General features: G+C 40.8%; 1 protein-coding gene across 2 annotated transcripts in view; it reads right to left on the reverse strand.

Annotated features, from left to right (window-relative positions):
• STK3 (serine/threonine kinase 3) overlaps positions 1-11,608 on the reverse strand; it is a 135,509-nt gene extending 123,901 nt beyond the window's left edge. The window contains exons 1-4 of one of the 2 annotated variants that reach the window (XM_074144920.1): positions 11,367-11,608; positions 3,893-3,973; positions 3,306-3,434; positions 1,623-1,737 (exon numbers count right to left, since the gene is read on the reverse strand). In XM_074144920.1, coding sequence (XP_074001021.1) covers positions 1,623-1,737; positions 3,306-3,434; positions 3,893-3,973; positions 11,367-11,389 — 348 coding nt within the window. In that variant the 5' untranslated portion in view covers positions 11,390-11,608. The remainder of the gene's footprint in view (positions 1-1,622; positions 1,738-3,305; positions 3,435-3,892; positions 3,974-11,366) is intronic. The other variant, XM_074144921.1, reaches the window with a different exon arrangement.
• Between the last annotated feature and the right edge of the window lie 5,948 nt (positions 11,609-17,556).

Here is a 17,556-nt window from a genome sequence, read left to right on the forward strand (position 1 = left end):
AGGTTTGCTTTGCTTTTTTTGTTACAAGCACCAGAACACCCCCTATCCTAAACCAGAATAAAAGTTCCATCTAGCCCGGTAGCCTGTCTGAATGTAAGCACGTGTCAAGTAAACAGCAATAGTTATCTGCTTCACCTTCCTGGAGACCTGAAGCACCTGGATTTCCTGCTCCAACCATTAAATATTTGTATTCAGCCACAGTCAATTTTTCCTGGTCTTACTGAATTGCCTTTTGAGAACAAACTCTTAGCATCTGTAAGATCTTCTATAACTATACAGTGGACCTTATCATCATGTGTAGAGAAAAAAAACATTTTGCTTTGGATTTACTAACATAAGTGATCTCTTGTTCCATAATGAATAGAAAGATACAGTCATATTTTACTCGCTTTCTTTGTGCTACTCAGAGCTTTCAAACCCTTCCACCATCTCTCTCCCTCCAGGTACCTCTTCTCAACACAGAAGTATCCTAACTCATTCCATATCTCCTTTTAGAGAAGTATTCTTTACTTCTGATCACCCTTGTCACCTTCCTTTAACTTCCATAGATCTGCTACGTCCTTTCAATTCTAGACTAGTGTGCACCATTTCTCATTGGAGCTACTGACCATTGGATTATATACAACTGTAAGGACACCGCTTTTAAAGGTTGCAGGAACTCCAGGAATCTCCCATTGGTTTTGGCTTTTCCTCAATCATCAGTTCAACATTACAGCAGCCCTGATGCAAGCGACCTTCTCCACAGGGGCTCCCTCTAGTCTGGACATCAACACCACTTCCTAATAAATAAAATTCTATTTTCCATTACATCTTATTTTCTAAGCCTAAACATTGCTTTTCTCTACCTCTCTTTCCCTCTGTTCCCAGGTACAGTGAAAGGAACATTTCGGGGCACATTTACAAAATGTAAAGAGCTAGCAAGTAGAGGGTCATGTCACAGTACTTATTGGTAAACCGAATACCTTATGTTACAGCCCACTACCAGAGATAATGGACTCAAAAGAACAAAGAATTATTTGACATCTACAACAAAACATTTTTTTCAGAGAAGCTCTTTCTTAAGAAGAGCTAACAAAGCCTGTTTCCTACAGGTTTGCACCCTCTCCTATATTACTGCTGTTATAAGCCCGTTAGCACTCTTCCATACAACCCTCAGTCTGGTTCCCTCTCACATTCCTTAGCTGGCATCCCTTCCCCTTCTCATTCTTTGAGTAATGCCAATTTGTCTTGCTCCCACTCACTAATTAGGCAGCATGAGTATTGTATGCCTTTTTCCAAACCATGCACGTACTAAGTGGCCTGCTGACAAGACTGTGAGGTGGAAGGGATAGGAGAAAGAAGCTGCACACAGTTTTGCGTTGTACAAAGCAGTAGTTTTCAAGAAACTTACAGGATGTCCATATTTCAAAACCCATTTGCTTCTGCTGATGACTCCACAGAGGAATGGACAAACAGATAGTCAGAACAACTGCACGAGCTTGTTTCCTGAGAAACCAAGGCACAGATATGCCCCTTGGCATCAGCCAGAATCTTGTCTTGTAACTCTAATTTTCATTATGGCTTCTAGTCTAAATTCACAGTTGAAGTTTAGTGAATGTTATACATTTTTTGAAACAACTCACCGTTTTATTACGAAGTCTAATTATGTCTGAAACAGAGCCAGCTCCACAATATTCCATAACAATCCATAGATCTGTGTTCTTAAAATAGCTGCCATAGTACTTGACAACATAGGGACTAGATGGAAAAAAAAGTTAGACAAATAGATTAATTCTTAGCAGGGAAAAAAAAAACACCACATCATTACAAATGTTAAAAATTACAGTTTGACACACACTAACACAGCTAAAGAGCAAGTGTAATCAAACGCATTTTAAAACTGTAATTAGCTTAACCAATGCCTTGTTAGAATAAATTCTGAACGCTCAATAAAATTATAAAGGCAATACTACATATATCACTAGCTTCCAGTGATCTTCAAATACAGACATAGTTTTTCCTAAACATTAGTCTTCTGATAAGATGTGGATGCCCCTTTCCTGGAAACATTTGAGACCAGGCTGGATGAGGCTTTGAGCAACCTGGTCTAGTGGTTGGGAGGTGTCCCTGCCCATGGCAGGGGGGTTGGAACTAAATGATCTTTAAGGTCCCTTCCAATCCAAACCATTCTACGATTCTATGATATAAAGCTTTGGGGTTCCCTCCTCTAAGGTCTCTCTTAATTTTTTAACACTCCTCATAGTGTCATTGATGTTTCTCTTCTTAAAAATACTGCCTTGTTCCTACAGGAACTTGCCTTTACAGAATGCAAGCTGGGTCAACTCCCTCCTAACTAGTGAAAATGTCTAACAAACAAGTATGACATACTGATCCTGCCCCTTATAAATTCCTGAAGTGAGAAAGGTTACCATTACTTCTCAAGAAAACCCACTGATCTCCATTACCATCTCTTGCCAGATTTACATTATGCTAGTATTCCCAGAACAATTTGCATGTATTACTACAAGCCAGGACATGATAATCTTTTCAAAACATCAAGTGCTGTAGAACCTCAAAAAGCTGTTCACATTTGCTTAAAGCCATTTCCATATCAACTGCTTGTCTTAGAATCTACATTTCTCCCCTTAAAAGAGCTTCAGTACATACAGTGTAGCTAGTTCTAGAAACAGGCATCGAGAAGAAAGAAACGGTGTTAAGCCTTAATCTTTTATTTGAGATGCTGCAACAGCTCAGTGGTTTTCTGTAATATCTGTGGAACCGAACCATCACACATGAAAATAAAGTACTAAAAAGTGCATCATCCCTCCCATCAGTACTGCACAGCACTGTTCTCTGCACCAAGGCACATGACACACACACAAGCCCACGGTGCACAGCTGCAGCCCAACCCTTCTTTTCAGTCAGCGAATGGTGGCATCTTGTCCAATGAAAGAAGAGTTTGTGTTCTAAAATTCTGAACTCTTACTCGTAAAAAAAAAAAAAAGAAATCATACAATAGTACACGTCCAGTAGATACTAAATGCAACATGTTGTTCAAAGAAAAGCAGGAAACAAAGAAAGCACGGAGAATTCTAAGCAGAGGCAAGTACTTATTTTTCAACAGTTTCGATGATGTACATTATTTGTACTTCCTTCAATCTAAGCTAAGGACAGGAGGAGGTCCGCATAGTGTTTCCTTTACATAAATTGTCTTTAATTTTCCAAATAAAAAAAAGTTGGCAGCTACACATATTTCACCTAGATTCACAAGTACAAATACATTTTCACATACACTTCTAGAAAGAGAGCAGAATTGTCATACCTACCTATCACATTGTTGCATTATAGAAATTTCTTTGATTATTTCTTGAAGATCTGACTCCACGGGGACCTGTTTAATTGCTACAACTTGTCCAGATTCTTTGTGTATTGCTTTAAACACGCTACCATAAGACCTAAAAATAAGAGAGATCTTTATTATTTTTTTTTTTTAAAACAAGATAAACTGCTTCTCATTTCCATTATTCAGAAACTTTAAAAAAGTTACAGAAGCCATATGTTTACACAGAAGTTTGAGGGTTTTTTCAGACTGCAAAAAAATTCAGTTCTATCGGGACCTCAAGAAAGACATGCCTCTGAAGAATGAATCTTTGTCAAGATGCAGTGTATCTAACTCCAGTACAGGCTCAGGTACTTTTTCTACCTTAATAAACTCGGGAAATCAAAAATGCATAAACATATTTGGGGAAGCACAGAAGTCTACTGATGCATGCATTTGGTTTATTATTAAAACTTGTCTAGAGAAGCATTCCTTAGGGCATTTACAGTCACTCTCTCTGTAACTTAATATTCAACACATGCTTTATATACAGTTTCCCTCTGATCCCAACCCCTCATAAATAGCTGCACTTACCCTTCACCAAGTTTCTCCAGAACATCAAAGACTTCTTCAGGCTGCTTAGTTAAACTATCTTCACTTAGCTTTTTCAGTTTGCTAAAAGACAGACAAACATTATTTGTTTGTTTGGGGGGTGAATAGATACAGAACTCAGGCAAACTTTCATACAAGTGAGCAGACAGAAAAAAGATTCTAGAGAAAGACATATTACACTGAAAATAAAGTGCCAAATTAAAATACAGTAATAAAATCTTAATCAACCATCACATAAGATAGAAAAATTCATGACAGTTATTGTCATTATCACTTTCCCACTAATGTTTCCTCAATTCAAAGCAGCACGGGACCAATTCCACTGTCCAAACCACTTTGCTAAAGTGGAAACAGTCAAAGAATACAATAAAGCTTACCTTTCATCAAGGAGCAGCCAGCACGCAAACACATGCTCATTACTGCCTAGAGTATGCCACGTTGTTATCTAAGAAAGTATAAACCAATCCTTCACACACATGAAGTATCCACTTTCTAAACTACACCACTTATAAGCCAGTGAATTACATCAAGTTAAAAGCAGAATCTACAGTCAAGATGACTCTGGGAGCTTATGGTAGCACTTAACCTTCACAGGTGGTAGCAGAACAGTGGAATTCCAAGAGTTGGGTACTCAAAGAGTTGTTGGAGCAGCCCCTTTTGCATCTTTGTGAATGTACATAGGGACAAGTGCAACAAAATCTCTCACTACATACCACCACCATATTTTGCCCTCCATCTCTCTCACACAGTCTCAAATCACTCAGTACCACTCTACTATTTCTCCCTGCACCTTCAACACACTCTTCCCATTATCCTTTGTCTTTTACAAACAGTCCTAGCCTTTCCCCAGTCTCCAGCATTCCCATCCAGCCAGCCCTCCAGACTCCTGTCGAATCTCAGAACACAACTTGGCTGCAAGTTTGTGATGGAGCTGATACTTAATATTGCCCAGGAAAATATAACCACACACACACTGCAGTGAGACAGGGTGGCTGCAACATATAAATCCCTCAGCCTAAAAGATAAAGGGAATTTTGCTGCAAGATTCAAATAACAAGTTAACTCTATATGATTGCCAAGGGTACTATTAAAGTAGAGGATGAGCTGAAGAATAGCTGGTGCTGTAATGTTAGATATAGACAATGTATTCCATGTGCAGGGGGAGAAAAAAGGGGAAAAAAAACCACAACTTGGAAGCACAGCACATCATTGAGAGCTTATAGAAACTCCTTCATATTAAGAGATGCAATTCCACAATACACAGCACTAAAGAAAAAAAAAAAAAAAAAAGAGAAACGATCGATGAAGTAATTCCTGAGTCAGAAGAAACTGGTTACTGCCAGCCATCTAAGCAAAGACAAAAATTTAAAGTAATTGTATAAGCACACAGGTCATATGGATTAGTGTTAAACAAGCAAAGCAAGGGCCGGGGGGAGTGGTGGTGGTGGTGTGTGCACCAGGAGGGTGGACACATTTATGTATCAAAGAATTATTTCACAGATGCAGCAGTTATATGAATACAAAAAACATCCACAATCAGTGAGGAGAGGTGCATGAACTGCTGTAGAGACCATGCAGTTTGGTAAAGCGAACAGGCAGGAAGCTGGAAAGCACATGTGTTTAAGGGAGAATAAAAATCTCCACAGCAAAGGAAAGGCACAACTCCTAAACATGAAGAAAAACAGCGTAAAACTCAAATTAGAGCAGCTAAATAAAGTCTGCAAAAGTGGCCTACAAATCAAGCACAGGAACACATAACTCTGCTTTCTTTTTTGCCCTCTCTCTGCTTGTTAGACTAGAAAGCAGAAAGACAGAACTTAAATCTTGCAGGATAGAACACATTTCATTACTGAACAAGTGTAGGTTCACAGAAAAAAAAAAAAAAAAAAGAAGAGGGGGCAAAAATACTTTGCAGATAGGTATTAAATAAACAAATCATTTGTTTTTCTTCTTTTGTTTCGGATTCTTTTTTCCCCCTCTGATCAGGTTCTCTGGAGCCTCAAAGGCAGCATTCACAGAATAAGTTACTGCAATCGTCCTCTGCTTGCCACCAACAAAAAGCATGCACGGTATGCTCATGATGCTAGCAAAGTCTCAAAAAATAAGAAGCATGACCATTAGCTGAGTCTCTCACTTGACCGAAGAGCTGCATAACAGAAGACACGCTCAACAGAAGAGTGGAGGGACTGAACTTTTTAGTAACTGCAAGAAAAGGGTAACCTCATGCAGTAACCTCAACCAAAGATGTCTAAGAAGAGAACACTTCCACCTGCTCATCAGAAGAGCAACATCTGCTAAAATGAGATGGAAAAAAGATACATATCCATACCAAAAGGGTTCCAGCAGAACCATTAATGCCAAGGCATTGGGTGTGCTTGGGAAGAGCTATGGAAACAGTCACAAACAGCCATAAACTGATCAAAACCAATGTCACTGTCAAATAATAGGTTATCCAGAGTACTTTAGAGGCAACCTGGAGGCCAAAGACATAAGTATTCTGTAGTTTTAAAACTATTTTCACATTATCCAACTCCAACAAACAGGTTATGAGACAAAAATTGCACTTAATACTAAGGCAGCTGAATACTAAACCTATTTAGAGGAAGAAAGATATGTCAACCTCAGGAATTTCTTCACCAAACACACTGCTCAGAGTGCTTCACAGTCTTTCACAAATACATTGTAAAAGTACAGACGCTAGGTCCAGTGTTCAAGTGACGGTATTAACACCACAGTTCTTTGAATCATAGAAAGATCCTAATGACTCAGACTGTTTAATGACTTCTATTTCTAGAAGTTTAATAGAATTCCCAGCTCTTAACTACAGAACAGCATCTGATATACCCTGAAAGGTATATTGCGATAAAGAAAGAATTTTTCACAGAAAGAATGGTCGGGCATTGGAATAGGCTGCCCAGGGAGGTGGTTGAGTCACCATCCCTGGATGTGTTTAAGAGACATTTAGATGTGGTGTTGGAGGATATGATATAGGGGACAACTTTGTAGTGTAGGGTAGATGGTTGGACTTGATGATCCCAAGGGTCTCTTCCAACCTGGACGATTCTATGATTCTAAAGAAAGTGTTTATGAAAGCTTCATGAGAAGCAAGGAGGAGGAAGATGACTGTTGTAACTGGCTGTAAAGCACTATGTAGCATACAAGAAGAAAAGACTTGAAACATTATCTTATTATATTGGTTAAAAACAAGCAATTAAAACTTGGGACAGAGAAACACATCCAAGACTTCAGAACCAGCTTCTTAATCGGTTGTTTGTGTGCACATGTCCTACTATCCACACTTCAAAAATGTGCAAGATAAGACACAGAGCGCCAAACATTTCAGAAGGATCACCGTTTTTTTTTTTTTTTTGAAGTATTCTATGTGGGAAGTGAATACTATAAGCATCCAGCAACATACCTATCTGCAAAGACATGACTGGAAATATTAGAGGATTGGAGGGGAGGCAAAACTGAAGAGACAAAGGGCTCTCAAAAACAGAGAGAAAGAAGCTGTCTCATTCCTCTCCCTCACGTGTCCTCTACTTTCACAAGTGTTTAAAAGAGAACAAATAAATCAGTACATTCAGGCACTGTTTTATTCTGGCCACAGGATATAAGTGCCACATATATATATCTGTGAGAAAGCCTAAAGGAGATGCATAGAAGACAAGTATAAAACCTGGGGACAAAGTCATCCTGCTGTTGTTCACTCTAGAAAAATCATCAGGTACTGGCTATGGGCTATTTCAGTAGTTTTCCAGGAGAGCTGTTCCTGAAAGCAGGAGAACTAACCAAACTACAATTCTGGGACAAGAGTTGTCAAAAGGGTTTTCTTGTTCCAAGCAGGTTTGACTTTCTGCATAACACCTAGTCTCTCTTGCTTAAAAGGAAAATACATCCTATCAAAGAACTGTACTTTTATAAACCCAGTTGATGCGAGAAAACATTCATACTTAGCATAACCAGAGTCTTACACATCATTGAGTACATCAGCTAAACTCCACATAACCAAATGCAGAAAGATCTAGGAACAGCGAGAGGCACCCAAGACTACCAATATCATAAAGACCAGAAAGATCTGAAATGCGACCTGGAAGAGCAAGAGATATGGGGTTTTTTCCCCCCAAAATTAAATAACAAAGTCTGAGTTTAGTGTCCTATAGTCATTACATGCAGACTTTACAAAACAGATTGGTGATGTGCTACAGAGGTAGGCATAAAAAAAAAAGCCCTGAAAGCTAACAAAGAAAAATAAAGCAGGACTAAAGAATAGAACTCCATCAATTACTGTCATGAGTTATGGAAAACTGGACAGCTGCTCCGTGAAACATGAATATGTGTGGTTTATTTTGCAGAAGAACTAGCACACTGAAACATTTAAAAAGAATGGCTGGGATCAATTATACTGATACATTAAAAGAGAAGCTAGTAAGAGAAATCACTGCAGTCATCAGAAATAGAGGTGGCATATGAAAGCCTTGAGACATTTACCCTGCTTTACACCATTCACACAAGTAGAAGCAAGTTTAAGACAGTTTACATTGTTATATTGTTATTAAATTTCTATTAAATTTAGCTTTCAACCAATAAAACCCAAACAAACTTACACTTTTGTCCCATCATTTTCAGGAGGAACTTGACAACTGTCATCTATGTGACCTTACATGCCCATTAACACAAAAATTAAGACCAGTGTATTTTTCACAGATAACTTGTTTTTAAAATATGAACTTTTTCCTTCTCACAAAACTTAAATTTCAGTGAAAATTAAACTGTCTGAGTTTAAGGAAAGGAGTAGAAAACATTAACTAACAAGCTCCACACTTGTTAAGACACCTTTAATTTGGCAGCAGTGTGCAGGAGATGGGCAAGATTAAAAACTATGTATTTGACAAAACTGTGTGTCTAGCTGCTTTCCTTTTCACTTGTATGCAACCTAATGTCCTCATACCTGAGTATGCCAATATATACAGAAAAATGTAACAATAACAACAGGGTAAAATTACAAAACTGAGGCAAATTTTGTAACTGACTATTTTGAGAGTGAATGTCCTTTTAGTGAAGAAGTATGAATACACAGATGAAATAGTTAGAAATTCAGCTGCAAGAAAACACTGTGTCAACTACTGTACAAATTGTTCAGTATAAAGTCAGAACACCTACTTTAAATTATTTTTAAAAGTAAAATGATTCTGAAAAGGGCTCATACTTAGAAGTCTTTTTATACTGTTGCAGTATTTTGCTCAAACAAGAAAAGCAAGTGATTTTGACAGCATCCCCATTTAAAAGCCATAGTCACCTAGCCCGTCATTTGGGCATCATCGCTGCTACTTACTGAAAGGCTGTTTTAAAGATTTACACAACACACAGTGTTTTGTGTGTTCCATTACAGGCAGAGGGGGAATATAAGGGCCCTATACCTGTGAAAGAACATTGGGATTCTAGGACATCAGTGCACCTTTGAAGTGTTCATATGGAATTCTTGCTACATCTAAATGAATATCTTGCACTACAGATATCAGGCACAATAGATGCCTGATGGTAACCGCTCCTGTGGTCAGCAGGCACCAAAATGAAGAAGTCTAGTGCCCACATCTATTTTGCCAAGTCAACATGGTGCATCCCAAGCCACTACTGTATCCACAAGGAGGCATTGAAATAAATTAACCCCCAAGAAGTAGGCTGTACTCCTTCTAGACTTGCAGAAGAAGGGGGTGGCTTAGCAGAAGAGTTGGGAACACCAATCAGAAACCGTACAAAAAAGAGGATAAAGTGGATAGATATGCACAGGCTGCAGACGTTTACATCTTACGAAAAACTGAGTTTAAATCTTCCCTTCCACTAGAGAATTAAATCCATTAAGTTCTCATTACATTCAAGTTTCCAGAAATAAGCCTCAAAAAACACAGAAAGTATAAAAACATGCCAGAGAGTTTAGAAGTTCTCTCATTAGCTTTCTAGTTCTTCTTAACTGAATCTAAGGATTTAAACAGCTTCTTACTCTCAATCAGGCCAGACACACACATCCAGCTAGGCAGTAATTAGAGCAAACTCCAGATCTTCTAAAAAACTCCTGTAGGTTATGCTAACTTCAAGTTTCACTTTCAATCCTTTGGTATCACCACATTTCAGGCTTTGCACTGGTGCTGGTAACACTGATTACTCCTCAGACATTCCCATTTCTTCCCCTAAACCCTTGTTAGTGCCTCTCCTACTTCCTTTATTTGAGACATACAGTACTGTCGGTCTGAAACTACAGTGTAGGCCTGTCCCTCCTCCCCTCATTGCCTGCTAAAAACACTCCACGTAACTACTAAACTGTTCTTGGTCAAAGTTTTCAATAGTAGATACTGCTCCATCACCTGCTAAAAACACTCTGCATAACAACTACTAATCAATTCTAGGTCAAAGTTTTCAGTAGTAGATACTGTTACTTGATGGAGGAAAAAAAAACAGTGAGAGTTCAAGACCACATTTTTCCCAAGTCCTGTCATCCCACAGGAAGCTGTTTTAAAGGTTTTAAATCTATATGTTTTTAAGTAAAATGTAAAAGTTGATTTATTATCTTCTGCCATAAATTTATGTTGTGCAGTTCCTAGATTTTTCATCAAATTAACAAGAAGCAAGAGCAAACTACTTGGACTGCTCTAAGACAGTAAGTATTTATGTAAATTGTGTAACTACATTCTGTATACCACACAACTACATTCTATGTAGGATATAACTACATCCAAGAAAGGATTGTTCAAATTTAAATATATACATACAATTAAAGCAAAATTATTTCGTGCACTGAGTGTCACATTTAAAGCAAAAGCTCATGGTTTCACGTCATTACACATGCACAAAAAAAGAAGTCAAGTCATAAATGTTCAAAAAAACCCAACCCCGCGTAGTAATTAATATGACCAGATAGCATATATCATTCTAAATAAATATACTGTGGGAATACTCCCGATTTTTGCCTCTTCCCACTCCCTGATTTGCAATTGCAACTATGCAACGCCCACCCCCACAAGCATCCCTCCGCCAGCCGGACACAAGGGCGCTTTAGAGCATGGAAAGATAAGAACAGTTAATGTCGGTTTCTTCCACAGACCTGGACTATAAAGTGCACAGACACACACACACACACCCCCCAGGCCACAAAGGACTCATCTCGGCGATGAAGCTCCTCTCATTTCACATTAAAACGTTCCTCTTGAGACTCAAGCAGCCCCTAAGCGTTTACCTACAGCTGGACGCTTACCCAAGGCGGTTATTTCGGGAATGACACACAGAAAACCACCCCCAACAGCACACAACCCCTCAGCTCCCTCCGTTGTCCCACCGCCCCCCTCACAGCCCCCAGAACCGGAGCCTCCCAAGGCCGGTAGGGAGCCGAGGGGGAAGTGCCCGTCCGTTCCTCCCCCAAGGCCTCACCCCGGCCCTACCGCCCCCGGGAGATGGTCGTTACCTCTTGGGCGCTGCCTGCTCCATGCCGCTGCCGGCCCCACCGTCCAGACTGGAGGGGGGGATGTTCCCGGTCCGGGGCAGCACCGGGCCGGTAGCCGCTAAACTCCCTCACAACTTTTTGGTGCGAACTCGCTGGCCCTTTAAACGGGGCTCGCGCCCTCCCTCGGCCGCCGTCGCCGCCGCTCCCGGCCTCTCTCAGGCAACCGCCACTACCGCTACCTACCCGGCTGCCGGCCGAGACCCGCCCCTCCCGCGCCTCTCAGTGGCTACCACCGGTGCCACCGCGAGTGCTGATTGGGCGGTGCCGAAGTCGCTCAGCGGGGACGCGGCCCCACCCACCACGGGAAGAGCGGGCGGTGGCGGGAGGGGAAGAACATGGAGGCGGCCGTGCCTCCGGGGGGAGCCGAGGCGCTGCGCTCCCGGCATGCTCCGCGCGGCCGTGGCCCGCGGGGCACGCCGGGAGTTGTAGTCCTGCAGAGCAACTGGCCCTACTCGTTCCCGCGGGAGGGGCCCGGCCTGGCGAGGCAAACCGGGCGGCGAAGAAACGGGAGAACTGGGGCCCTGAGGCGACGTCGGGGCGAAGGGCAGCCGTCCCGCCCCTGCACGCTCACCTCGTCCCCCGACTCTTGGAGCTGGGCCTTGGGGCAAGGGCAGGCCCGGGGCAGAGCCGCCGCCTGAGGCGGGGGCTGAGGGCGATTCTCCCCCGGCTGCTGCCACCCTCGGGCCCCGTCTCCTCGGGACGGTGGCGTGCGCCTTTCATCCGCCTGTCTGCTCCAGCCAAGGGGCAGCCGCGCTGAGCTGCATCCAGCCCCTCCTGGAAACGCTAAGTCTCTTCATGGACAGCTGGCTCCGGGGCACAGCAGAGAGGAAGCCTGAAGTTAGTCATGGCAGGAGTTGGGGGGGCTGCGCTCCAGCGCTGGCCCCGGTGACACGGCACAGCTTTGAGGTGAGGAACGCTGGCGCTTGGCACTCGGCTTTTTGGTGCCAAAGCACACAAGTTACACTGCAAAACCATAGGAAGCTGTCACATCATTACTCACGCAGCAGATTTTAGGCCATCAAGGACCATAGGACAGTTACCTGCAATTTCTCCGCCTTACAACTTCTGACTTCCTGCTGTTTGTGTAGCAGTTGAACCGACAGAGCATCCAAGTAGATCCGGCCAAGTCAGTACAAGAGAAGCTTAAATGTGCAAGCCAATTTCTGTATCCTTTCCTGAAAATAGGTTTATTTGCCTAACTAATGGAAGTTCAAGGTAGTAAAACACTTACGCAACATCCATACAAATACTGAGGTGCCCAAGTTGCACTTTAAAGTGATTTTAGATGTAGGAGCATAACAGCACTCCGCCTTAAAAAAAAATCTGCATTCCGTACCTAATTTAGTCTCTTTGATGTGCATTAGCAAGGGAATTTTGAATGAAGTTGTGCAAGTCCTCTACTTTGGCTGAGTCAGTCCAATACAGTTGACTCACTGTGGTCGGGCTAAATGCACAATGGCAATATCGAATGAGTCCATAAAACAAATCACACACCACCATATGACCTTTTGTGTGTCTGTGTTTTTCTGAGTCATGGAAAAACTGCAATAGAATGGCTTCCTCCGCACAACAGATTGTCGGAGAACTCTTCAAGTATCATCCCACAAGCCAGAGTGGCTCACCAGCAGTACTGCCAGATGTGTCCATACCATAGATGACTGTTTGTAGGAGATGCCAAAAAAAAAACAACCCAGGAGAAGGATCCAGCAAATACCTCAGATGCAGTGTGGTATGAGTGCATTAGAAAGTGGCATGGAGGAGCCCCGCAACACTTCCCATCTCCCAGTTCTAGGACAAGAGAGGTCAGTCTGGTAGAAGATGCCAACATTGCTTTACAAGGTATTTGCCTGTACCCACTGACCAATTTTTATTTACATTTCACCAATTCCACTTAATGAAGGGAAGCCTGACATCCCTACTTCGCTGTGATACCCCTGGAATGTAAAGACTGTCTCCACATCATTTAACACAAAATTTTAAGGAAGTATTTTGTCCGGGTTATTTCAGAGGAGGCAGGTTTTTTCCAGCTCCCCCTCTTCAGTCAAAACTGTGATAAACTATACATTCAAGCAAGGAAAGTCTGTCTTAGAGAAAATACAGGCATTCTAGTATCATTGTAACAGCAAGACAAAGGAAGGGAGCCAATAAGTGCTACCTCTCCCCATTCATACATATATTTCTTTCTCTGGAAAATGTTAGGCTAAACAGTCTAATCTGCCACTCTTCCATCCCCCTTTAACAACAGTTGACAAAGAACAAGTCTAAAGAAGATTTGTCCAAGAATAGCAGATTTAGATACTGGCTCTCTCATTCAAAAAAATTTAATACCACAGTCCTCACTCCCAGAAAATACCCTGACGACCCGATAATTGAGGAAGGGGACAGGAATGTCCTTCAACATTGCCAGTGAAGACAGAAGAGTGGGAAAAAACCCAAGATGCCTGAAACAGAAAAAGTTACGTTACCTGGCTTTATAACCTAGCAAGGCAGACAGTGCCAAAAAATATGGACTAATTCCATGCCTTTCTCACAGAAGTTTCAGTTGTGCCTTATTCAACTGCCAGAATGCTTTCTAAGTACATTTATGCTGAAAATAAAATATCAATAAGAAGACAAGATATATACGGTAGTGTTTTTCAAGATTACTTTATTAATCTCTTACCATTGCAAACGGATTTTTAATCGATGACATTGGAATAAGTAACACCATCTCACCTTTCCCCTGCACCAGGAATTTAGGATCCGTGCTGTGAAATATAGCACTGATTTGGTATTCATTGCAATGCTGTACCTAGCCACCAGCAAAGAAGGAACTTTGAAAGGGAAAACAGACTCCTCTGTTCTGCTGCGTCATTCAGGCTTTCCAGTCGAGGGAAGTCTAGATTTTCTGGAGGCATGAATATGCTACTGCTGGTGTCTAGACAACATGGAGATGAGGAAGTTGCAGACAATCTACATGGGTATTCCCATGATTTCTTCCAACAGGGGAATTATATAACACTGCTAAGAAGACAGGTGAGTAAGAAAGGGTTTAATGTAGCCTGATCTTAAAAATATAGGAGAAACCTAACTGAATTACCCTTTTTCTTCTAAAGTATTTCATCCAGTTCACCAATTTATCAGCTGCATTAGGACTCCCTTCTCTGCATCAACATCAAATGCAATTCCTTAGACCAAAGGGTAGATGAAGACCATACTTAGTTTTTAAGTACTATAATTATTTTATATTATAATGTAGTTTTGTAAACAGATAAAATAATGTATATTGTAATTACTTATACTGCAATGGAATCAGGAATCATGATGGCATGGACAAGTATTAAGTGCTGTATAACCACAAACTAAGACGATTCACAAGCCCCTATAAATATATGAACCAAAAAGTCCCAAGATGTCAATCCTGCCTCCATAGCACATAATTCGTAATAAACTGAGAAGGATAAAAATTACTTGAGAAGCTCGTGGCTGAGTTTCTAACAGGTATTACTAATTAAGATTTAAATTCCAAATATATACTTCAAAGTCACTCATAAACATCATGCAAATAAATTATGTATGTTATAGTAGGGACCTTATCTAGTTCCTTTGGTAGCAAATAAAAGCAGCATTTACTTCAGAAGGTATTCGATCAGGCTTATTTAAACAACGTGTGTTGTAAGTAATACACGGCACTACTAGAAAACAGCAGAATTAATAGTACATGTTTTCCATATGTCACAAACACCTTACATTCTCCAGACTAAATACCCCTAGTCCTTCATCATGTCTGTGGTGCTTTCCACAGCATAGCTCTTTTCCCCATGTGCTTTCTACCCTCTCACCACAGCAGCCCCCAAGTTCTTTCGCAGGGTCCTCTGTGTCGGTCCAAAGTTCCTCCATTCACCCCCTCGGCGTGCCAAAACCCAAAATATCCTTACTGCCTGCATAGACCCTCCCCAAGCACACCCGCAGTTCTGTGCTCTCCACAATCCTTCCACAATCACTGGTATCTCACCGTGCCTTGGACCACCCTGGTGTTACCCATGGAGTTATGAGTATCCTGTGTCTGTACCACAACCTGCCGTTTAGCTCACAGGAGGTTTTTAGCTCAGAGGAGAAGAGCACAGGTCAGTCCACAGCATGGTCCCAAACCCAGCACCTAGGGACAGAGTTTCCCTTACTTTTCCCTTGCCGTGGGGTGGAGAGCCTCACAAACAGGGCATTCTCTCCTCCTTTCCCTCCTAGCCATCAACTTACTATAATTGCAGACCTCCAGCTTTTCATAAAAAAAATGATTAATATTGGCTAGCTAAGTCACAAATGATTGCGAAGAGGAGAAAGGCAAGGAAGGGCAGGCAAGCCCAGAGACGGAATGAATGCAGGAGCCTGATTTCCTTAGAAACCGATTCATAAATTCTGTAGACAAATAGTCAACAACAACATGTTTGCATGTCTCTCCCTGTGACTGCCTGATAGCCATCTGGTATGCTGAAAGTTAAAGAAAAGGCCTTGAATGAAATACCAGCTTGTTTATACAGAAGATAAGAAAAAGTGACTTCTGCCTATATTTTTTCCCACCTATCATGTCTAATGCAAAGTAACCTTGAAGGCTTATCTAAGAATTTGTTATATACTTTCCTAACCCTGTCAGTCATAAAATAGTCATAAATAAAAGAACAGCATATTCTCGTTTGGACTAAAATTTAAATTTTTTTCAAAGTGAGTTCTTAATCAAGCTCAGGAATAAAGAATAATTTTTAAAATTTATTTCATTTCCTGAACTATTGACAACTTAGTGGTTAATTAGTGTCACATAAAAGGAAATTGACTTTTTTCTGGTCCAGTAAAAGAAAGATGCAGAGAATAAATAGTCAGGAAATATAGGTACAGATTCTGCCATCCATAGCCACTGTATTAAAATCAGCATGATTCACAAATACATTAAAAAGAGCAGTAAAAACCTGCAATAGTAAAATCTTAGCTGCAGTGCTGCAGTTCCTCTCACTACCTCGTATACATCATTTTGGTATCCAAAATATTATTACTAGACCTAAAGACATTTGTTGATTAGGATAGGATTTTTCTGTTGACTAACCATTTCACTCACAGTCTTAGTAACAGGCTATATATAGACTTACCATTTGCTATTTTTCCTATTATAGCACACTATGGTAAAAATAAACCATGGATACAGAGCTGCTATTTACAGTTAACCACAGAAGATATTCCAGTTTGTACTACAGCTGCATTGATTGTGCTTGTGGGATCTATGGATTACCATCACCTTGAAAAAAAAAAAAATTCATTTTGGTTTGTAAAACAATTACTGTTGTTGTGGTAATACTCAGGGTTACTCTGGATTCCTTTCTACATAAAAATATTCCCCTGCTTTCGGTGGGCAACCATCTGTTCTCCAGTCTGCAAAGAGGTGTGCTCACATCCTGGAGAATAAATAAATAACTTAATAAATCAAGGCTTCATACCTGCATTCGGAATGGAAACTGGTATCAATAACTAAAGAATGACTGGATCATCATTACTTTATGAAGCAAGTGCTACATGAAGCTGCCTAAATATATACAGCTTGATGCCCAAGGCTTCCACCACAATGGAGGCTGCATTTTTCTCCCATCTTCCTGTAGCTCCTGAGCTGAGAGTTTGAGGAATACACAACAGAAGTGTTTAGGGAAGATTAGAATATTTTTTTTATTTTTAGGGACAATTGTTTCAAGAGGCTAACAAGACCCATTCTTTCAGCTCTAAAGAAAGGAGGCTTCCTTGCCCTTGTGGGCCTTTCACAGAAGTGCTTGAAGAGAAGTAAAAAAAGGTGGGATGCACAAGTAGAGAATAACAAATGACAAATAAGGAGAACCCATTGCAACAGGAAAGCAGATTGTGAATACTGAGCGCTACAAAAGCAATGCCATGAGATGCTTACAGCTTATTCAGTTACAGGGCTTTTTTTTTTTTTTAAATAAAACCCTTCCTATTTATTTCTGAAGTGCATCTCCAGCTTGCTTCATAGATATTACGAAGCAAATGTTTTGTTTGTGGAAGAATCACTTATTCTAAATGCTTTAAAATCCAGAAACCACAAAAATTTCAGTTTCCTATTTTTTTCCAACCTTTCCCAATCAAAACATGCCAGAAGATCATAATTCAAGTCCGAATA

The sequence above is a fragment of the Numenius arquata genome, chromosome 3, assembly GCF_964106895.1.
Source record: "Numenius arquata chromosome 3, bNumArq3.hap1.1, whole genome shotgun sequence".
Taxonomy (NCBI): Eukaryota; Metazoa; Chordata; class Aves; order Charadriiformes; family Scolopacidae; genus Numenius; species Numenius arquata.